The sequence below is a fragment of the Beta vulgaris genome, chromosome 4 (genome assembly GCF_026745355.1).
Source record: "Beta vulgaris subsp. vulgaris cultivar EL10 chromosome 4, EL10.2, whole genome shotgun sequence".
Classification (NCBI taxonomy): Eukaryota; Viridiplantae; Streptophyta; class Magnoliopsida; order Caryophyllales; family Amaranthaceae; genus Beta; species Beta vulgaris.
The window spans coordinates 9,934,465-9,959,240 of NC_079205.1; the positions used below are offsets into that span (position 1 = coordinate 9,934,465).

The 24,776-nt window shown below is 35.4% G+C and overlaps 1 protein-coding gene and 1 pseudogene across 1 annotated transcript; one reads left to right on the forward strand and one right to left on the reverse strand.

The window, feature by feature from the left end:
- Positions 1-6,918: 6,918 nt before the first annotated feature.
- Positions 6,919-7,516, forward strand: LOC125496471 (protein TIC 214-like; annotated as a pseudogene).
- Positions 7,517-13,923: 6,407 nt separating this feature from the next.
- LOC109134719 (protein trichome birefringence-like 42) lies at positions 13,924-19,925 on the reverse strand. The gene is made up of 4 exons (XM_019248778.3): positions 19,306-19,925; positions 19,034-19,208; positions 15,092-15,276; positions 13,924-14,505 (listed from the first exon to the last, which is right to left on the reverse strand). The coding sequence occupies exons 1-4, from the start codon at positions 19,851-19,853 to the stop codon at positions 14,028-14,030; spliced, it is 1,386 nt and encodes a 461-aa protein (XP_019104323.2). The 5' UTR covers positions 19,854-19,925; the 3' UTR covers positions 13,924-14,027.
- Positions 19,926-24,776: the final 4,851 nt, after the last annotated feature.

Here is a 24,776-nt window from a genome sequence, read left to right on the forward strand (position 1 = left end):
TACTTAGAACAAAATTTAATACAAATCTCATATAATTACATGTACACTAATTTAAACTCCACAACAAAAATCTGGAACAAAACTAAATATTTTGAGTCACCAAGGACTTTAGAACAGTTGCAGTGAACCAAGCACCCTCAAAACCATCCTCGTCACTGCTCACTTCAACTAAGCTTCCTTTGCTGAAATTCTGCTCTTCTTTCTCCTTGTGAATCGTTACCTAAATAAGCATGAAAAGTAGGGGAGATTAAGTAAACTAAACTTGCAAGCTGTATTAATTCTTCAGAAATTATTTAGCCATCCAAAGAACCTAACTAAGTTTTTTTATGAACTGATCAGTATCATATTCAATGCAATTAAAACACTGCTTTACATGACGATGAAACATATTATCCAAGCACCAGCCAAATGGTCTGCAGTAATCCATTCAATGCTATGGAGATTAAAAGTTTCTCTTTTTTCTCCTCTAAAAATTCTACATTACTGTCATTTAATTTGTTTTAGCTTTAGAACTTACAGTATACTAGGGTTACATTCAACAACGTAATTCACTTTAAATATACGGTTTAATACCTTATGTACTGTCTCAATATACTAAGGTTTCATCTTTTCTCCAGTTTGTAATGAGCAAGGGGCAAGGGCTGCTAATACCATAAGAGTGGACGTACTATTCTAAAATGAAAATACAAGTAAGATGTGTTTCAATAAACAAGTGCTGCCTCCAGTCCCAAATGTTATTCTCATATCGAATTGGGGAGATAATTAAGAAAAAATAATCTTTTAAGAGAGACATGATTAAAATTTAAGCTTTCCACTTGATATTAATCGTTTTACGATCCCGAATAACCATATATGTTTTTGCTGAAAATTGAAAACCGATATTTTTGCTCATTTTGCAGATTTTTGCTCATTTTATGCTTTCTCATTTTAAGAAACTTTTGCTCACTTTACGAAATTTTTGCTCATTTTACAAACTTTTGTTCATTTTATGTTTTTTGCTTATTTCAAGAAACTTTTGCTCATTTTACAAATTTTTGCTCCTTTATTGTTTTTTGCTCATTTTAAATTTTTTGCTCATTTTCATAGACTTTTTGCTCATTTTATGTTGCAGTTTTCAATTTTCGGCATAAGGAATGATTTTCAGTTTTCAATTTTATATATATATAGGAATAGGATCACGTGAAAACCGCTCCTTATGCTGAAAATTGAAAACTGCAACATAAAATGAGCAAAAATATAAAATAAGCAAAAAAATATTAAATGACCAAAAATTTGTAAATTTAGGAAAAATATATTAAAATGAGCGAAAACATAATATGAGCAAAAGCATAAAATGAACAAAAATTTGTAAAATGAGCAAAACCTTCGTAAAATCAGCGAAAGTTTGCTAAAATGAGAAAAAATTTTATAAAATGAGCAATAAAATAAATTGAGCAAAAACCTTAAAATGAGCAAAATAAGCAAAAAGGTCGTTTTTTAGTTTTCAGCTTAAGGTTAGTTTCCAGTGGATCCTACCTATATATATATATACTAGTCTTCTATGCACGCGATGCGTGCGTAGATTGTTTGTGTCTATTCTTAATAAATTTCATTAAAATATAATTATAGAAGTGTGATTTATAATTACTTCTATACAAACTACTGTAATCTATAAAGTTTTTAGAAATTGAGATAAACATATTGATGCGAAGTTGTGTAGTCAAATTAAATTTGTAATTTTTTTTTTTCGAGTAACAATTTTTCTCATTATGTCAAGTTATTTTTTTAATGCTTATTTAGTTTATTATTGGAATTTTTTACCCATCTTTAAATTAGAAAAGGATATAATTATACAAAATCTGAATATATTTAGCTAAGGATGAAAAAGACATTTTATTGGGGACACCATAGCTCTTCCCTTTGCTTATATAATATAGCAATTTATGCACGCGATGCGTGCCTCACTTTTTTAGAACATAATCTATAACTTTTTTGAGCATAAACAAAGGTAAAATTTGAACATTAGACATGTTTTTTGGGCTAGCTAATACTTGTTAATTAAGCCTATATCACTTAACCAAACCCATCTTTTATTATTTATTTTATTTATACTTTCCTTAAGATCTTTAAAATTAAAATTGATGAGCGTTAAAAGAATGTTACGCAGATTTACTAACGATTTCTTATATTTTTATTAATAAAGTATTTTGTTTTAATTAAAACATTTCACTTTGTTAATTGATTGTATTTTCCCCTTTTGATTTACTACTTGATTGTCTATTGATTGATGAGATATTTGAATTTTATCATTTTCTTTGTTAATTTTTTTATGCTATATTTAAGTTTGATTTTCTTTCATCTTTTTTTGTAGAGTAGTTGATTTACTAAGGGGTAATTAAGTAAATTTATTGGGGGACACCACAGCTCCCCCAGTCCCTTATATGTGTGTGTGTGTGTGTGTGTGTGTGTGTGTGTGTGTGGACCAAGACGATAAATGTGTTTTCATTCTCCAATATAATAAAGAACATAATTGGATTTTTCTTAACTATTTATTTAGAAATTTTGGACCAAATTTTTTGACAAAAGTAGTAAAGATATAAAAGAGAAGAGCCTTTTTAGGAACTTTGTTTCAAGAAATGTGAAGAGTATTTATGAAGGAATGGAGTAATTTAAATTGTTGATGATTAATTAACTGGTCAAATAATTTGCTTTAGTTAAAAAATAGGAAAAAGTAGATGATCATGTACTTTATTTCTCTATCCCTTTTTTATGCTTCATGATGTAAACTAGAGAAATGTTAGCTTGTATTCTCGTTGTTTATGAAAACGGAGGATGCAAATATATAACAAACTACAACCCAACAGTTGGCTCAATTATCTCCTAGTTTTAAGGCTAAAATAAAGCTAATAAAAGATATCTAAGATTGACATCTAACAGACTAAGTAACTTAATCAAATTACAAATCTTTGCTAACAAATAATATCGTCAATACTCCCCCTCAAGTGGGAGTGTGAGGGCGTGAGGGTCATGAACACCCAACTTGAACATGAGAAAACAGAATTGAGGACCGCCAAGAGCTTTGGTAAAGATGTCGACAAACTGAAACGTCGTACGGACATGAGCGGTAGCAACAACCCCTAATAACAGAAACTCCCGGACAAAATGGCAATCTATCTCAATATGTTTAGAGCGTTAATGAAACATGGGATTGGCAGCAATGTGCAAAGCAGCCTGATTCTCATAATACAAACGAACGGGTTGACGATGAGACACACCAAGTGAAGCGAGGAAATATAGAAGCCATTTTATTTCGGCGCAAGTATAAGCCATAGAGTGATATTCGGCCTCAGCAGAAGAGCATAAAACTGTAGTTTGCTTCTTGGTTTTCCACGATATAGGGGAACCACTGAGCATAATAAAGTATCCGCGAACGGAACGTCGAGAGATAGGGCAACTAGCCAAGTCCGAATTATAGTAAGCATAGAGCTGAAGCTCACAATCAACACGTAACAACAAGCGTTGGCCTCGATGGCCCTTAAGATAGTGTAACACACGTATAACAGCATCATAGTGAACCTGGCGGGGGGGGGGGGACTGCATGAATTGGGACAAGATATGAACAACATAGGATAAGTTCGGGCCAGTAATGGTGAGATAAATCAGACGACCAACAAGGCGTCTATATAATGCAGAATCCAAGAACATGGGAACCGTAGGCACACAACACAAAATTCAAGTACTTCCTCCGTTTTAAAATATTCGCTACACTTTCCACTGCGGGAAGTTTCACATTACTTGCTACACTTCCTTTTCGGCCAATAAACACTCTCTATCTCTCTCCTCTCACATGGGTCCTTTTTCTTTTTACTCTCTACCTCTTTCTGATCTTCTCCAAAAATTGTCTAGGAGTCAGTGAATTGAGAAGTGTAGCGAGTAATATGAAACGGAGGAAGTAATTGTTTTAATTTGCTATGTGTACATGTGCTAGAAACATAAGATAAATGCTGACTTGAGGGATGGCCAAAACAGCGATGCAGAAGAAGGTTGGTGTCGACAGTATTGGAGTGGCTGAAAATAGGCTGTGTCACAGGCCGAAAATAATACACCCCACTTATGAGCTCAACCACTCCAATTGGCATCCTCGAATTGCGGTCCTGCACAATGCACAAACGATTAGTAAATGTTACAAGACAATGAGAATCACTAATTAACTGACCAATAGAAATTAAGTTACATTGAAGGTTTGGAACATAGAGGATGTTCTGTAGAACGAGTGAACCCAACAAGACTGTTCCACGCATGTTGGCTGCCGTTTGCACCCCATCAGGGAGGGTGACGGGAGAAGGTGTAATATCATGGCAATCCGTCAAATAAGAGAGGTGGCCAGTCATGTGGTGAGATTCCCCGTTATCGAACAACCAAGGAGACGACTGGGAGAGAGGATTACCCGATAACTTTTTGGATTTAAAGGTCGACTTGAGAAGGTTCAGTAGGCCACGTACTTGCTCGGATGACAATCCAGGGACGGCAGTACACGAACCTTCAGAAGAAGTAGGGGCAGATTCGTTGTGAGAGGCTTGGGCCGCATTGGCGGTAATCGAATGTGAGCCTCGTCCAAAAGAAGAAGAACCGCGACCTCGAGACAATATGCCACGACCACGTCCGCGAGTGCCAGCTGGATAGCCTATGCGTTGATAGCAACGCTCATAATCGTGGTTGTGCTTGCCACAATAACTGCACTGGATGATAGAGGCAGTCTACATGAAAGGTAGAGAAGGCGCTGTAGAGTGAACCACGAAGCTCATTGCATCAGTTTTGTCATCTCGTTCTCTAACAATGGCCTTATGACGTTCCTCTTCAGTAGATAAGGAAAAGGCTTTGTTAAGTGTGGGAAAAGGATCCATACCCAAAATTTGTGTTCTTAAAGCCCCATATTTATCGTCATTAAGCCCTAAGACAAAGTCACGGACTTGTGCTTCGGCGGCTCGAGAACGTAATTTAGAGGTTGCAGTTCAAGTGCAACCACACGTCACATACACATAGCCATATAATTCATCACATAAACTTTTGAACTTTGTATAATACGTTACAACAGATTGTTCCTTTTGTTGAAATTGATGATACTCGGATTTTAATTGTTAATTCAAGGACCATTGACAATGGAATATCGTTCTTGCAAATCTTTTCACAAATCCACAACAATTTTCTGAGAAACAATGCTAGGTTGGATGGATATATCAACATAATTAAAGATCCATGAGCAAATAGTGGAGTTATTGGATCACCAAGCAGAATATTCGGGTGATTTTTCACCAATAGGTTGCACAAAATCACCGTTAACAAATCCATATTTATTCCTACCTTCGAGACCATTGATTATGGCTTTAGTCCAGACATCATAATTATCACCGGTTAAGAGGTATTTCGTCAAAGAATTACTAGGACCTTCGGACGGATGAAGATAGTAAATGGAAGAAGCATCATGAATAAGTTGTAACTTCTTACCGTTACTATTACCGGTACCACTAGTCATGATTTGACGATTACGTGAGCAATCGAAAGGAGTAGGGAAGGGAGCACCGAACCCTGGAGATGTCGGACAAAGCAAACCTTGCTGCGTGATTATAAGATGAGGAATTCAGTGCGAGGCTCTAAACCATTAGCTTGGAAAAACTGATACCATGATGTAAACTAGAGAAATGTTAGCTTGTATTCTCGTTGTTTATGAAAACGGAGGATGCAAATAAATATACAAACTACTCCCAACAGTTGGGTCAATTATCTCATAGTCTTACTAAAGCTTATAAAAGATATCTAAGATTGTCATCTAACAGACTAGGTAACTTAATCAAATAACAAATCTTTCTTAACAAATAATATCGTGAATACTTCAAATTGCGAAAAATTAACTTTCTTATCCACATAAATGATCCCAAAAATAAGATATCATTTGTCTTATTAAAAGCTTCAAAAATTCATAAAAATCTATACTATTCATCATGAGCAAGATTTAACCGAACTTACATACACATTGTTCACACTCTTATTTGTCCATATTTAGCAAATATTCAAGTTATGCGTAATCAAACATGTAACACGTTATTGTAAATCTGGTATACATGAGTATAGTAATCAATGTTCCTTGTGGGTAAAGGAAATAAATTCATTAAGGAAAGCAATTATTTGGGCTTTTACAAGGGCAAAAAGGAGAGAATAGTAAAGTGACAAGTAGGGGAAAAGTTATTTAGATTATTGACTAGGCTTTTCATCATTAATAGAACAAATACTCCAATAATAATATGTAATAATATATAACTAACAATAATAAAATAGTACTTCTTTAATTTTTTTTCTGGAACCCTTGCTTTCTCAATGTCAAGCATATCAATTCTCAACTTTGGGTAGAAGAGTACACAAATCTTCCACAAAACAAAAAATTAGCTTGACGTAGATATGATGTTGGAAAGTTCGTAAAATGCCATATTTTCTCCTGTCAAATATAGAAAAGAGGTTATTTTGAGGTAAATGTAGAAAAGAGGTTGATTCAAGTTTAGCCATTGCATTCTCTAGAAAACAAAGGAGAAGTGCTTGACTGAACTGACAGAGTTGAAGTGATGGTGGCATCAATACTGACTGTATTTTTTGTTGATGAGGATGGGATATTCAAAGCTGTCGCGACCATTGGGGATGAAAAGTAGATGGGAACTGGGAATTTCGTAGGCAAGGTAGGCAAAAGAGATTCTGAGTTAAGTGCATATATAGCTTGCCTCATAGTAGGTAGAAGAATAAGTTTTGGATAGGAACAACACAACACAATAACCATCAAGCACTCAATTTGGTCATTGCTAAATTTCCCTTCGAGTCTTTGATTGGTAATTCGAGAAAACAACCTTCCTCAGAACACTAGAATGCAACAACCATTAAGCACCGGATTTATTGATGAATTATGCTTTAAGCCGGAGTTTTGTAATAATTTTTTAATCTTTTCTACTAGGTAATTTAGTATGCTTATGCATGAATATAATCAATTCGGTATTGTGATCAGGCTCTATTATGGATTTGGCCACATTTTCCATGGGGCCCTCTTATCCCTTCCTTCTCGATCTCATATTATGGAAGAAGGAGAAGAAAGAACCGAGAAGAAGGTATCAGCAACTAACAACTGGTTTTTATTATGGAACGACTCATGATATTCACATCGATCTAATATACGCCTCTACATCTAGCATTAGATAGACCTCATACAATAATTGTTCTAAATCTACCCTATGTTTTGTACGTTTCTTCTGGAACAATCGTAAACACTTTTTTTTTTAAAATTATGGGTCTACTAGCAGAAATTCAACGTGTAATCTCATCATTCAATATGTAATGTCCTAAATAATCTCATATTCAATCATACAACTGTTTCATTTTATCATGATCAATGTTAGCCAGATAAGTCAACATTTATATGCTTTCATGTTACAACAAGATGTTATTTATTAAAACTAGTTTGGTTGATTGGTTAATAGGTCACATATTATTTATGAAATAGGTCGGATTGGTATTAGTATGGATACAATAATATTATTCTATTAGATATAATAACTACCTTGTGTCAAGATGAGAAATTATATGGATTGAATCTTTAGTATTATCTTCTTTAATACTCGAACGATTGTTTTGAGAAGGAGACCTTCCACATAGAGGTTTCACATCTTTTCCACCATATTCACTTGGATCCCTGATCAACAAGTCGTCTACCACATGCAATTTCAAAAGCTACCACTCTAAAATTAATTTAAGGACATCAGACTCCTTAGTAACTTTTTCAGTGATGACACACTTCAGAGCTAGATACCCTAAAGTGCCAGCTAATACAATTGTCATGTGCACCTAGATTATGGTCAACCAACCTTATGAGCCCAAAGTCTCGAGCTTGGCATTAAAACTAGAATCAAGCACAACATTGCTTGATTTGTCTGTAAGCAAAATACATTGATCCCAATCATGGTTTAGATAGTATGAGGCAGATGCCAAGCCTTGTGCAATCTCATACCTCACAACCAAGTAAGAGGTCATTTCCCTTGTTTGGATAAAGATGGAAATTTAGATTACTATCCATTAGGCATAAATTTATTAAGAAGAAGGAAAATTCCTCATTCATGACACCAATAAGTTGAACCAAAAATCATTCATCAAACAACTATTGATCTTCAACTCTGACACATATGCATTTATTCCTTATTTTGACCCTCTTAGTATCTTATTTACTACGACGAGACATCTTAGATTAACTTTGTAGACGCCTAAGATCCAAAATCTCCCTGTCTTAACTTACCTTCTTTAGAAAAGTTTTATTGGTAGCATGACTAAGTTTGTTATAGCTACACCTCCTTTGCCTAGCTTCCTAATCAAAATCATCATCCATTTCAAAGTTTTTAACCACATGATACCAACTACAAGGCCATTTACCTTCTTCGTCAAATTTCAGTGGTTTCATGACTTCCCTCTGGGATTTTTTTTGTTGTAAGTTGCAACAAGATATTTCAACGTACACTTGGAAGTTTTTACATGATGAAGATGTTACTTCTTTGAGTGGTAGCTCTCATTTTGTCCATTGAGAAAGTATAAGAGTTTCATCTCTTCTTGGTGCACAGTTAGAGCATTAATAATGAAGGCATTCATTTCAATTATCATGCTACTAACAACATGAAAAATGTTTAAGGAATCAAGCTCCTTCCAAAGACTCTTCATCTCAGTGTAAAACTCAGCTACAAGTTTACCAAGTTGTTTAGTCTCACAAATTTCTTTGCTTCAGCTTGTATTTCCCGAAACTATTGCTCACTAGGTATCTTTTTCCAGCTTCGAGATTTGAGTAGATATTTCTACAAATACTATAGACTTATTTATAATAGTTTTAATTGCATGAGCAAGGATCCATGAGATGACCATGTTATTACAAATATTTGATAATGCTTCCTATTTCAGTACTTTGTTGCATCTCTAGTAACACTACCTATTACAAAACATAGCTCTTGAAATCCAAACCGCATGATCTCCAAGGATCTTTTCCATAACTTGTAATCACTAGCTAGGTCCTTGCAATTTTTCAACACTAATAGAGTTGATCCTATCATATGGATGCAATTATAAGGAACTACTGGTTTTTATGGTAGTGACACTAGACTAGTTGTTTTCACTATTTATTTCAGAAAGAGAAAAAATATAAACTTTAATTTTACCAACACTAATGATTGAAAGGAAAAAAATTAGACTAGGATTCTTTTGTGGAGGAGAGACATTGTGTGGAGTTGGAGTATTTTGTTGAGGTGAGACATTTTGTAAAGTTGGGCCATTTTGTGAAGACAGAAAATTGGGTTAAGGAGAATAAGGTGATGATGCAGGGGGAGGAGAATCATCATGAAGCAAGACATACTCAAAATCACCATGAACCAACGCATCATTAGGCACCAATTTTTCCGAAACTATATTAACATCCTCCAGAGACAACAAAGGATACAACCTCAAAAAATTTAATGTCACAAGAAAAAAAAATTGTGGAATCAAGATCAAATAATCGCCATCCTTTTTTACCAAAAGGTTACCCCACAAATACACACTTCCTATTATGTCCTGCAAATATATTACCTTAATTTTATAATTATGAGCAAATCAAAGACAACCAAATGTACGAAGAGCTTCATAACAGGAAGAAAAACGAAAAGGCACATCAAAGGGACATTTATTGTTCAACAAAGAAGAGGGAGTTCGACTTATCAAGTAAGTTGTAGCAAGAACATTTTCACCCCAAAAATAGATAGGAGATTAGCTTGAAATCGAAAAGCACGAGCAACATTTAAAATATGTTGGTGCTTTTACTCAACTCCCCCATTTGTGAAGAGTGCCAACACAAGAGGTTTGGAAATGAATCCTAGTAGCACAGAAAATTTCAAGCAAACAAACAAACGCAATGCCATTATCACTTTGAACCACTTTAATAGTTTGAGAAAATTGTCTATCAACCATAGCCACAAAGTCATAAACATACAAAAAAAAACCTCAATCAAATAAATCCAAAAAGCTCGAGAAAAATTATCAACAATAGTCAGAAAATAGCGATCCCCACAAGAAGAACATGTATGTAGGGGCCCCACAAGTCACAACAAATTTTCTCAAATATCCTAGTAGCTCCAAAGTCACTTAAGGAAATTTATCTCTAAAATGCTTAGCACGAAAACAAATTTCACATGCTTCATTCAAACTATCCTTATGACCCCATAGAGGAGGTAGTAACTTCATTACTTTCTCCGGAGGATGACCCATCCGTCGATGCTAGAGATCAAATTCAGAAGAAACACCATCAAAACTAGATGCACTTTGTCACCTCCATTGATATAGTAAAGTCCATCTTGTTTACGACCCATTCCGATCAGCTCTCTCGTATGGTATTGTATAGCACACATAGAAAAATTAAATTGTACAATATAGTTAAAATCATGAGTGGGTTGTGTAACATAGAGCAATCGAACATAACCTTTTTGAGTACCTAGTACAGGATCCCCATCAAGCAGGCCAACGGGATAAGGAGCAATATGACTTAAACCAAACATCCAAGACATCTCACCGGTAACATGATGGGTTGCACCAGTAACAATAATTTACGAAGTGGAGTCAAATTTACCACTCAAGCGTTCATTCGAGAGTTTTAAGGTACCAGAAAGCCCAACAAGAGCTTTCCATTGATCAAGAGTGAACAAACATGAAGATGCAGCAGAAGACGATGATGAAGGAGTGGATGATGATGAGGCATTCATGGCTGACATGGCATGAGCTTTGATGGAGTCACAACCATGTCTAGCTGGATTGCACGAGCCACGACCCTTAGATTCCCAACTGTCCGGATATCCTATAATTTCAAAACAACTCCCTACTTCTTGTCTGTGCTTCTTGCAATGGGAGAACACCAACAAAGACCAACATATAGAGGCTTCATGCCCAACCTTATGACAGTGAATACAAGTTGGTCTATCCAACGTACCGCGACCCTGGCTTGGTTTAGCTTTAACCGAAAAACCGAGGACATAAGTGGGTTTCTCAGCTGGAGAGGATTGAGAGGACCAAACGCGCTCATCTTAAACAACGAGTTGATATGCACGGTCTAAGGTGCGCAGAGGTTCATTAGAAAGAATGTGAGTCCGTAGACGACTGTAATATTCAAAGTAATAAAGTCCTATAAAAATTTCATGGAGTTTTTGTGTTTCGCGGTGTTGTTACTTGTTCGTACTTAGAGTCATGCATACAGGAAGGATAACAAGAGTAGGAAATCAAATGCTCGTGCTTAGCCAATTCCTCCTAGAGCTGACAAAAAATGACCTGATCTGATAACCCGACCTCAACCTGTAATGACTTATAACTGACTTGTTCCTGAAAATTTGGCAAAATAGGTCACCTGCAACCTAACATGTACCCCACCCGATACTGACTGATACCTGCTCTTAACTCGATACTCTATGACCTGAACTGATCCCCCCCCCCCCAAACAAGACCGATAACTGAAATGATTTAACCTGACAACGATTTGAACCCGATCCGAAACCTGACATGATTAGGACTTGAAACTGATTATAACTCGACATAACTTGTCATTGACCCGACCTGTTGCGACGCGTTACCTGATTCTACTAGACCTGTTACGACCTGGTACATTATTTTATCCGACTTGTTGCTACACGCGTTACCCGATTATATATACCCGACTTGTTGCAACATGTTACCCGATTTTACCCGACTTGTTGATTGTTGATAACTCGAATTGTCATTGACTTCACCACATAGTAGCATAAATCATAAACTAACACTACTATAAAAAGGCATATAACTAGATGAATTATTCAAGCATTGATTTTCAATGAAATCTTAAATAATGATACAAATTTGAAGCAGTGCCACACAAAATTCACGACCTATTCAGTGCTCGAAGCAACCCGAAAGTGATCTGAAACCAAGTATGTACAACCTGATAACTACCAACCTGAATCTAACTTGAACCTGGCCCGAACTGTTATCTTCCTAACCTTATAAGTATCGGACCCACGCATGACCTGAACCTGAAAGCACCCGCTACAAACCTGCAATAAACCCGATTCGACACCACATGATCACGAAAGATGACATGTCCCGAAATTGACTGCGTCGAACCCGATCGAACCCTAAAAGAAGAAATTAACCAAGACAGCGCTGACCGAATTACGACCGTTCCCGACCTGCACCGGACCTATTTGATTTAATGACCTGATACGACCTGACCGAAAATGACCTGAAACCTGAGATGACCTAACCTGAACCTGACTCGAGTAACTGAATTGACAACTCTAATTCCTCCCATAAACTTTCAATTTTCCATAGTAAGTTGAAACACTTATTGATTTTGGTTGTTCACATTTAGCAGTAGCTGGTTTTATTTGATTAAAATTGTGCTCCGTTAACAGTAGCAAAACGGGTTTTTGAAAGGGTCCCATAAACGATGTGCCACGCGAAATTTAGTTAGTGTACCTTTAAGTTAGGGATCAATGGACAATGGTATTCATGATCAAAGAGACAATCATGACATTTACGGTGGTCCAATCTGACACTGTATAAGGAGCTTTGGCAGCAGTGATGGTGCCATCTAAAAACCGAATTTCCGGCGAACTTCAAGAGCGATTTGTATGACGCTTGTCAATAATTGTAGTTGTCTACGCGAAGTCGGGTAGGGTGATAAAGTCCCTAAACCTATCGCCAGTGCCGAGGATGAAGGGGTTGGTTATGTTAGTTTTGGTGGTGTCTGGTGGTGGCGACTGTTGGTCGCCGGCCATGATGAAGTTAAAAAAAAAAAAAGGATACGCCTGGCTGCGATACCATGTAAAGATTATTATTCATGGTAAAGGTTTGTTGTTCTCATTGATCTTTTCACAATATTTATATGAAATACAAAAGGAAACCATGTAAACCAAGAACTCTATACATAGGCAACTTTCCTTATAAAATATAGTGAAAGTATTGGGTCAGACCGTCTGACCAAATACTTACTGTCAGAGGGGCTGACCCAAATGAACCTCTCACGCTCTTTTTCTCTCTCCCTCTCTCTTTCCCTCTCTCTTTCCCTCATCTCCCTCTCTCGTTCCTTTTCTCTATCTTTCTCCCTCTGTTCATCGATACTGCTAACACTATATCACGTGCTCTTAAAGCTGGTACAGTGTGGATAAACTGTTACGACGTTTTTGATGCTGCAATCCCTTTTGGCGGGTACAAAATGAGTGGGATTGGTAGAGAGAAGGGAGTTTACAGCTTAAAGAACTACTTGCAAGTTGTACCTCTAGCAGGAGCAATCTCTTGTTGAAGCACAACTTTAGACGAATCTAAAACACTCAGCTTTGTGAAGAAGAAGGAGAATGTGAAAAAGAAGGAGAAAGTGAGAGAAAGTAGAGGTTAGTGTTTTGTTTTCTTGTCAGTTGGACTTTGTTTTCTTTCAGTTGGACTTTCTTTTCTTTCAGTTAGACTTTCTTTTTTTTCAGTTAGACTTTCTTTTCTTTCAGTTAGACTTTTTTTCTCTTTCAGTTAGACTTTCTTTTCTTTCAGTTAGACTTTCTTTTCTTTCAGTTGGACTTTCTTTTCTTTCAGTTGGACCAACTGAAAGAAATAATGGGCCAACTGAAAGAAATAATGGACTAACTGAAACAAAATGAAGACTACCTGAAGAAAAATGTAGACTACCTGAAAAAGAATAAAGACCAACTGAAACCCAAGTAAGTCTAACTAAAGCACAAAAACCCACTGAAAAACAAAGAAGACTAACTAAAAACAAAATGAAGACTACCTGAAAAAAAATTGGAACCACCTGAAAAAAATGAAGACTACCTGAAAAAAATTGGAACCACCTGAAAGTCGTCCGACCAAGATTATGGTCGGACGAGTCCGACACAATACGTTCTCTAAAATATATTCATAAGGAACTTAGATATATTATGGTACAGCTTGTGCATGACAATCTAATTATTGCTTTGTTAGACATTAAATGTAATTCCTTAATTATTCAAAAAAAGAGAAGCATATAATAATTCATTCCATGCATCCGGTAATCCAGGAAGGCACCAATGGATACAATCAGCGAAAGAAGAAATAAATCTTTTATTCGCCTCAATCTTCCATTTCCAGCTGCTCCAATACACTGATGAATGTGCATCAATTCTGTACTCTGAAAGCTTGGTGATGTTCAAGTACCTAACTTGTAATTTGCTCATTCCTTCTATCAAGCGCTCAATAATATTTGTTAATGATTTTGGAAATGTTTTTTCGAAGGAATCATCCATAAAAGGCAGTGTTGAGTTGAAGCACCATTGCTTTCCGTTGTGTTGTGCGGAAATGCTCCTAAAGAATACAGTTGTTTTATTTCGATCTATGTTTTTTCGGATCCATTTCGCCCATGTTTTCATGGCCCTATCATATGCCATCTCCGTCGACATCTTTTTCAATAGTTGTCCTTTGTACTGAAACAAATCCCACCTGCACAAATGTATTGATTTGTTAAATTTAATGAAATTGTATCTAAAAGTTGCTAATATTTTAACAAGCTCTTGTGAATTGTAAGGAGTCGACATTATAATTTACGATCTGAAGGTTACCATTTCCACACATTATTATTGATATGTTCAGCAACTTATAATAATTTTCTTTGCCACAATTAATATCTTCCACTTAATTGGTAGTATAAAGTTTTGTTAGTCTCAAACAATAAAGAATTTTATAACATGATATGATCAAATTAGTGTTATAAAACTAAAGCTAGATTGTGTTACATAAAGTTGAGTTTGCTATTTTAAGGGAACATCGTTTAATTTTACATGTACACGAAGTTCTCATGAATTCTTTTATATAATAGAGATTATGTGTTGCACTCACTTCTTCTCCATCTTATTAATCTCTTTTTCGAACTACTTTCTTACTTTCACATATGGGTGGTAATGACATTCTATGAAAAAATATTGATGCTTGGGGATGAAGTAGTATGATCATATGCACCTGGTCACAAACTCACAACAATAGGAATGTAATCATTGAAAAGTTTGAAACAAATAATACGTATACGTACGCTTTCAACTTTCCTTTGTGAGTCCACCAAGCCCCTGAGTTGAATACCATAACATCCGCTCCACACCATTGCTTTGAGTTGGGTGAAAGCTTGTCTAGCACAAGAACTTTCTTCTCGCTTGTGTGGTTTTTATCAAAGTCAATTAAAAATGGGCTCCAATAGAATTCAATTATAGCATCGTAGTCCTGCAAAGAAAGGGAAGTAAAACAATTGTAATACGAGCTGCGAATTTTTTCATTGTTTTTAGATAGCACTAGTCATGGCTCGGGCAATACCCTAAATCATTTACCAATGTGAATTTGAAGTTTTACATCAACAAAGGAGTAGTGAAAAAAGTTATCGGCATTGGATTATACTCAAAAAATGATCTTCCCGTACCTTTCAATATATCTACATAGTAAATTATAATATGAATTATTCCTCAATATAACCCCTGCTTCAAGAGAGTAATTACTTACAAAGAATATAATAGATTCTTGTTTTTTGAAATTTAGGTTAATGTGAAAGAACACAATCGATGAAATTAAATGGTATAGTAGTGTTAATTAAGGAAGTTATAGATTTTGAAGAGTTTTTTTTTTAATATAAGAGTACTCAAAGGTAGAACATTTTTATTAGTATTAGCTTAATGAGTATTAATATATATATTTGTAGTTAATTATTTCAAAAATATGAAAAAAAAAATTTCACACAAAGACCAACATGAGATTGTAGCTAGAGTAGTTGGTTAATGCATTTGCTTTCCTAAATGAAAGGTCATGGATTTGAGTCTTAATACACACATTTTTATTGTCCAATAATCTCATTTCATTGTGTTGAAAAGGGAGAGTACATGTGGCAACATAACATGTTTTCGTCTTGGGTTCAGCCTCGACCCAAACATTATGAAGGCCCTGTGTTCATGTCCAAAAATAGGCCCCATAAAAGCTATGTTACTAGTTTTAAAATTGAACACACAAAACAAGAAGTGGTTGAACACAAAAGAACGAATGGATAGTGAATATTGTACGGTTATAGTGTGAAAGGTTTCATGTTACTTTAGAGAGACACCTTAAGATTCCAAAGGTTCTAATGTAGGTTTCAACACACTTTAGAAAGATGCCTTAATATTTAGGAAATATTGATAGGAACAATCCTAACTACGACGTTCCGCCATTTTAAGTCCCAACTAAGGATTAATTCTCAGCAGTCCCAATTATGCATCATTTTTGTCAAAATTAAACCCTCGTGACTTATTACCTGTTAAAAAGGTTAAAAATTCTCTTTTAAATTTCTTAATTAACTCATTTTCTTTCGTCTTTTTCTCTCTCCTATCTGCTTCCTCCCATGGCACCCATGTGCCACCCTCCACCCCTTCCCAAGCCACCCCATAAATTCCATCCCCCCTCACTTGCCAACCCTCCACCTCCCACCCCCTCTCTCCAGCTACCCCGAAATCCCCTCCCTAGCCACCCTCGAAATTCCCTTCTCCCTTTTCTCTGCCCAAAATCCCCTAGAAACATCCATAATTTCAAAACAAAAAAGAACTGTTTCAAATTAGGTTTAGCATAAACACCAGCAGCTCCATTAAAAGCATCATAACTAGATTGTTTGAAGGGGATTGAGGGATCCCAATAATAAAAATTAGCATAGCTACTGCAGAAGCTTAATGTTTAGCGCTTAAACATCAAAAACGATGAATTGCGCAAGCAGTGATGGAGTGGCGAAGCTTCGAGAGGAGATACAAAAGGGTTGGGATGTTTCTCCATTAGTAGGGTTTCAAGGAGGAGATCATGTGAGTTGGATTAGATCAGAGTTATGAGAGAGAAAAATTAAGGAGAGAGAAGCGAGATGAGAGAGAAGCGAGATGAGAGAGAAAGATGGAGGCTGCAACGCCACACCTGGTGGCCTCGTGGGTGGTTCATTGCAGCGATGAAGGTTTGGTTTGGGGTGGAGGTTCATCGACGATGGTGGGTGAGGAGAGAGAAAGGGGTGCTGCGAGAAAAAGGGGTTTCATGGAATTAGAGATGGATATGGGTGGTGGTTTCTGCAATGGAAAGAGAAAGTGTTGGTGGTCCTGTTGGGTGGTGGGGTGATGTTGAATAGGTGGTAGTTTGAATTATAAATTTTGGGAAAGCAGGGATATCCTTTGATATCTCTAGAGTGAGCGCATGTTATACAGAAGACAAAGCCATCTTGGGTCGATCATACAAGGAAACAATGAGATCAATGAAAAAACAAACAAAATTCAAAGGGACAATTGTTCCAAAAGAATTAGAATGCATATATGAATAATATTATCAGAAAAAACCCATAAGAACAAAAGGAAAAATAATAGAATCCAGATTCAATTAGACAAAACCCATAAGAAATCACTAAAATCATATTTAAAAAATCTTCAACAAACTCAAAAAATTAAGAAAAACCCACATTAAAACACAAAAAATATTAATTACAAAGAAAGAAACCACCTGAATTTATGAATTTTTAGATGTGAATTGATTTTCTCCCCGTTGGAGAAGATTTTGGTGAATTGATTTACGGAAATTTAGGGGAGAGAGAGTGTTCCACTCGTTAAGGAGAAAAGCAAGGAGGAAAACTAGAGAATGACCAACGGTTAAGGAGAGAAATTTAGAGTTGTTGTGGTATTATAGTCTATAGTGCATCATAATTCATGTGTGTAAATGTGTGGTACTTTGGGGCTTGGGCTTATCAGTTTAGAGTTTTTATTTAGATAAGGACAACAATGGGGCGGATCTAGGTCCGGTCCACCTGGACCCAGACCCGTTTTTTTTCACAGACCCATACTCGCCCTAGATCCGTTGGGTCTAGATTTTTCAGACCCAAATCCAGATCTCCTAGGTCTAGCGGGTCCTTGTGTCCTAACTGGGTCTTAAATGGCTCCTTCTTAGTTTTAAGATTTCATCACATTTTTGAATATATGTAATTAAAAAATTTCGCCCTAATATATTTACGTTCTTGTATCCATGGTTAAAGCATTCTCTAAAATTTTAAGAATTAACTCATGAAATATTAAAATGATATAACTTACAAAAGTTACAACACTAACAAGTTCACAAAATCACAACTCATAAAACCTTAGCATTTGGGTATAAAAATTTCTAATATGTAAATGGGTCAGCGGGGCAGGTCTGGGTCTAACATATGTGGACCCGGAACCAGACCCGACCCGGACCCATCAAGTCTAAAATTTCTAGACCCATATCTTTATAAATGGGTCGGATCCTAGCGGGCCTGGGCCGGGTCCAGGACCCATTGCCATCTCTAATGGCCTCCCCTTTCATTCCTAAATTTGTGTCTAGATAAAGAAAAATCCATATGTTAGGTTTTGTCTACCTCAACTAATAAATACTTCTAAGTTTAAGCAAAATTAAGTTTTATTTAGTAAAATTAAGTTAAGTTCAGCAAAAATTAGTTAATTTTTGCAAAAATAAATTAAATTCATCAAAAAGAATAAATTCAGTAAAAATAATTTCAGCAAAATAAGTGAAACTCAACAAAAATATGTAAAATTGAACAAAATCTACACTATATTCTTAGCAAATTAAGGTAAATATAGCAAAAATTAGTAAAGTTCAACAAAAATTTACTCTAAGTTTCAGCAAAATAAGCTAAGCATAGCAAAAATTAGTAAAGTTCAGCAAAAATAAGTTGAGTAAAAATAAATTTAGCAAAAATAAGTACAATAAAGTAGGTTTAGCAAACTAAGAACTAGCAAACATTAAGGAAAGAGTGGGGGAACATGAACCCACGTTTAGGAAACCACAAATCCTAGAAAAGCTACTGCTTAACAACTTAGTTCTCCACTAACAATTAATTCCTTATATAATGGAAACATACTTTGAGGCATAATAATCAATTAAGTACAATTAATTAACAAATAATGTCAATGAAGAATAAACAAAGAAAATAAATTCGCTTAGTACAGTTAATCTTATTTACCTTTGCTTTCAGCACCTTATAATCTGAACCATTAGCATCAACTTCAACTCTTGAGGAAGGAACAGAGGTATATAAAAGGCAAGCGAGGGACTCCCACATATTTCTGTTTAGTGAATCTCCGACTAATATCACTCTCTTGTTTCTAAGCCTTTCAAGCATATCTCTTCCATTAAATCTAGGAGAAATGACATAATTAATCTTGATATAATTACAATTAATACGTATACTACAAGAAACATTATAGAGCAACATAAGTTTATCAACATACTTACGATGGTATATTACAATCTTTAGCTTCCCATCTCCATTTCTCATACTCGAAATCGGGCCTTCCATTCTTTTGGCAATTCATCTTTTCTTCAATGAATGGACACGTATTTGAATCATAATAAGGTTTTTTATCTGGTTTATAGACCCATCTTCCATCAAAGATATTGCACTTCTTTTCAGCAATGTTCATTGTTGGTTTTTCTGTATTGTCTAATTGAGTTGACTTCGGTTCTTTGATCTCATCTTGATTAGATGTGAAATCATCAAGTTGGGTGGTTTTGTTTTTCAAGCTAGCTCTAGCTGCTGGTGGACTAATGGTAGATAACATTGATGGTTTCGGATGCTCGAAAATCGTGGTAGACGACATTGGTGCCTCTGCTACATCTAATGGGCTGTTTTTGGCAGGGGAATACCATAGATTTTGGTCATTTGGATTAAGATAAAGGAGAATTATCAAACAACTAAATAAGCTCAGTATCATACAGAGTTTCCATTTGTAAGTGATGGTTGAATTCAACTCCATAAGGTTGAATCTTTTTTCTGTAAGCATTGTTTTAGATTGAGTTTTTGGATCTCAAATAGCTATACAAGCATTGGAAAATAATGGGTCAAGGATTTTGGGCTCATAATGCATTTATTTGCTTGCATATATTATTAGAAGTTAATATTGATAATTTTTGGTTACTAATGATCGTGAACTGTACTGCTAATCATTACGCAGATGCCCACTTGGTCGAATATAACTTCAGATAAAACATTCTGACCAGCTTGTCATCAAGAACACACATGATACAAGACATTATTCCCGACTGGCCGTTATATTGGGGACTATCATTTTAATCTTATACCAAGTCAACGAAGATTGTATATTTATTTGAAAGGCTAAATAATGCCTAAATACTAAATTGCTAACAGCTCTGATCAGGTAGATGGTACAAAGTCGCATGTTCGACTCTTACAGTAAACATTTTTTATTACTATTTGAAATGATATTATTTTAATTACTTTAATATTTAGAATGATCTCCGTATTATGTCAACACATATTCTTCTCAGTACTAAAACGTTAAGGTCACACAGTCTCTTAATAGATGTTTCCTACTATTTCCTTATCATACATCATTCGCTTCAAAATTAATGCAACACTAGCTTGTCTGATTTAGTAATTATTTATTTAATGCAACATATCTACCTTTTCTCGCAGAAGACAAGTGTTGCAATAATTTTAGAGCCAAGTACTGAAGGAAGTATTTATCTCTATTTAATTACAAAATAACACATGTCTTTAATCATATCTACCTTTTCTCGCAGAAGGAGTATCTTTTTATATTATAACGAAACCAACCATATATATATGAGTACTATGTTATGAGTGATCTAGTATGTAAATTATAAAACGAAAATTAATGCATCAAGTATGGCCTATCATATATAAAAATCCTAGACCCACTACCGCATTTGAAATTACAATTGAAATCACTTGTACATTCATTAATAAAATTAGATTGGTTGTAAGTCATTGTCAATTATTAATATACAAGTTTTACTAATAAAATTATTTGTTGCTCTATGGTGGTCCTGAGTTCAAAGTGATAATTTGACATTAAATACAATTGTTTACTTGACTATTTTAATTCGACTGATATTTTATTTCAAACCTAATATATGAGCACCGCTGAACAAAATGGGCGGGTTGAGCGAAACCATAAACATATTTTGATTGTGGGATGTGTCCTACGTTTCCAAGCATATATGCTTTTTCTTTTTGAGAAGAGAGTATTCTTGCTGCAGCTCATCTTATTATTAGACAATCCGACTTGCGTGGACCCGGTTCACAATAAAAATAGTGTGGATCAGGCCCAGGCACGTGACCCGTGCTCAATCCTCATCCTTTCTTTCTTCATCCCTCATACTCAAAACTGACATACAGAGGAGAGAGAAAGTGAAGATTCTTCGCTTCCACTAACCACGGCACTAAACTTGCGAACTCCATTTCTTCTCTCTCAATATTACTGTCCTTTTCTCTCTCCTCCATGCAATTCTCACCATAAAAGCATGCTTCTTCTGCTTCTTCGGAACAATATCGAACCTTCTTCTTCTCTCGCTTTCTGGAATTCTTCCGCCATTTCCGTTTCTGTCCGAGCTTCTGCTAGGGAACTCGAAACGACGTCGCAGATGATGAAGAAGGAGAGAAGTTAGTGTTGGACGATGAGTTGATTAGTCGAGCATCAAGTTTAATTTGAAAGATGCGAGCGAAGTTCTTCAACTGATATCTAACAACAAAAATGGCGGAAAAGGAGGTTTCGTCAGTTTTACTGATTGTTGTAAAATCATTTTAACACACCCTGTATCACTTTAACATACACTATATCACTTTAACATACACTATATCATTGTAACATACACTATATCATTTTAACACACACTAAATCACTTTAACATACACTATCACTTTAACATACACTATATCATTGTAACATACACTATATCATTTTAACACACTATATCACTTTAACATACAGTATATCTCTTTAACATACACTATATCATTATAACATACACTACTATATCACTTTAACATACACTATACCACTTTAACATACACTATATCACTGTAACATACACTATATCACTTTAACATACACTATATCACTGTAACATACACTATATCATTTTAATATACACTATATCACTGTAACATGCACTATATCATTCTAATATACACTATATCATTTTAACATACACTATATCATTTTAACATACTCTATATCATATCAATATACACAATCATAAACTCACGTGATATGGATCGGGTGCACACTAATTAGTGTGCACCGGGTTCATATAAGTTTTTTTAATTCATCCAAATGACAAACCGACTTGCGTGGACCCGGTTCACACTAAAAATAGTGTGGACCAGGCCTAGGCACGTGACCCGCGCTCAATCCTCATCCTTTCTTTCTTCATCCCTCATACTCAAAGCTGGCATACAGAGGAGAGAGAAAGTGAAGAATCTTCGCTTCCATTAACCATGGCACTAAATTTGCGAACTCCATTTCTTCTCTCTCATTCTTATTGTCCTTTTCTCTCTCCTCCATGCAATTCTCACCATAAAAGCATGTTTCTTCTGCTTCTTCGGAACAATATCGAACCTTCTTCTTCTTCTCTCGCTTTCTGGAATTCTTCCGCCATTTCTGTTTCTATCCGAGCTTCTGCTAGCGAAACTCGAAACGACGTCGCAGATGATGAAGAAGGAGAGAAGTTAGTGTTGGACGATGAGTTGATTAGTCGAGCGTCAAGTTCGAAAGATGCGAGCGAAGTTCTTCAACTGATATCTGACAACAAAAATGGCGGAAAAGGAGGTTTGGTCAGTTGTACTGATTGTTGTAAAATCATTTTAACACACCCTATATCACTTTAACATACACTATATCACTTTAACATACATTATATCATTGTAACATATACTATATCATTTTAACACACACTAAATCACTTTAACATATACTATCACTTTAACATACACTTTATCATTGTAACATACACTATATCATTTTAACACACACTATATCACTTTAACACACACTATATCACTTTAACATACACTATATCATTTTAACATACACTATATCATTATAACATACACTACTATATCAGTTTAACATACACTATATCACTTTAACATACACTATATCACTGTAACATACAGTATATCACTTTAACATACACTATATCACTGTAACATACACTATATCATTTTAATATATATTATTTCTTTGTAACCTACACTATATCATTTTAAGATACACTATATCATTTTAACATACACTATATCATTTTAACATACACTATATCATATCAATATACACTATCATAAACTCACGTGATATGGATCGGGTGCACACTAATTAGTGTGCACCGAGTTCATATTAGATTTTTCAATTCATCCAAATGACAATCTGACTTGTGTGGACCCGGTTCACACTAAAAATAGTGTGGACCAGGCCTAGGCACGTGACCCGCGCTCAATCCTCATCTTTTCTTTCTTCATCCCTCATACTCAAAGCTGGCATACAGAGGAGAGAGAAAGTGAAGAATCTTCGCTTCCATTAACCATGGCACTAAATTTGCGAACTCCATTTCTTCTCTCTCATTCTTATTGTCCTTTTCTCTCTCCTCCATGCAATTCTCACCATAAAAGCATGTTTCTTCTGCTTCTTCGGAACAATATCGAACCTTCTTCTTCTTCTCTCGCTTTCTGGAATTCTTCCGCCATTTCTGTTTCTATCCGAGCTTCTGCTAGCGAAACTCGAAACGACGTCGCAGATGATGAAGAAGGAGAGAAGTTAGTGTTGGACGATGAGTTGATTAGTCGAGCGTCAAGTTCGAAAGATGCGAGCGAAGTTCTTCAACTGATATCTGACAACAAAATTGGCGGAAAAGGAGGTTTGGTCAGTTGTACTGATTGTTGTAAAATCATTTTAACACACCCTATATCACTTTAACATACACTATATCACTTTAACATACATTATATCATTGTAACATATACTATATCATTTTAACACACACTAAATCACTTTAACATATACTATCACTTTAACATACACTTTATCATTGTAACATACACTATATCATTTTAACACACACTATATCACTTTAACACACACTATATCACTTTAACATACACTATATCATTTTAACATACACTATATCATTATAACATACACTACTATATCAGTTTAACATACACTATATCACTTTAACATACACTATATCACTGTAACATACATTATATCACTTTAACATACACTATATCACTGTAACATACACTATATCATTTTAATATATATTATATCTTTGTAACCTACACTATATCATTTTAAGATACACTATATCATTTTAACATACACTATATCATTTTAACATACACTATATCATATCAATATACACTATCATAAACTCACGTGATATGGATCGGGTGCACACTAATTAGTGTGCACCGAGTGCATATTAAATTTTTCAATTCATCCAAATGACAATCTGACTTGTGTGGACCCGGTTCACACTAAAAATAGTGTGGACCAGGCCCAGGCACGTGACCCGCGCTCAATCCTCATCATTTCTTTCTTCATCCCTGATACTCAAAACTGACATACAGAGGAGACAGAAAGTGAAGATTCTTCGCTTCCATTAACCATGGCACTAAACTTGCGAACTCCATTTCTTCTCTCTAGCATTCTTACTGTCCTTTTCTCTCCTCCATGTAATTCTCACCATAAAAGCATGTTTCTTCTGCTTCTTTGGAAAAATATCGAACCTTCTTCTTCTTCTCTCGCTTTCTGGAATTCTTCCGCCATTTCCGTTTCTGTCCGAGCTTCTGTTAGGGAAACTCGAAACGACGTCGCAGATGATGAAGAAGGAGAGAAGTTAGTGTTGGACGATGAGTTGATTAGTCGAGCGTCAAGTTTGAA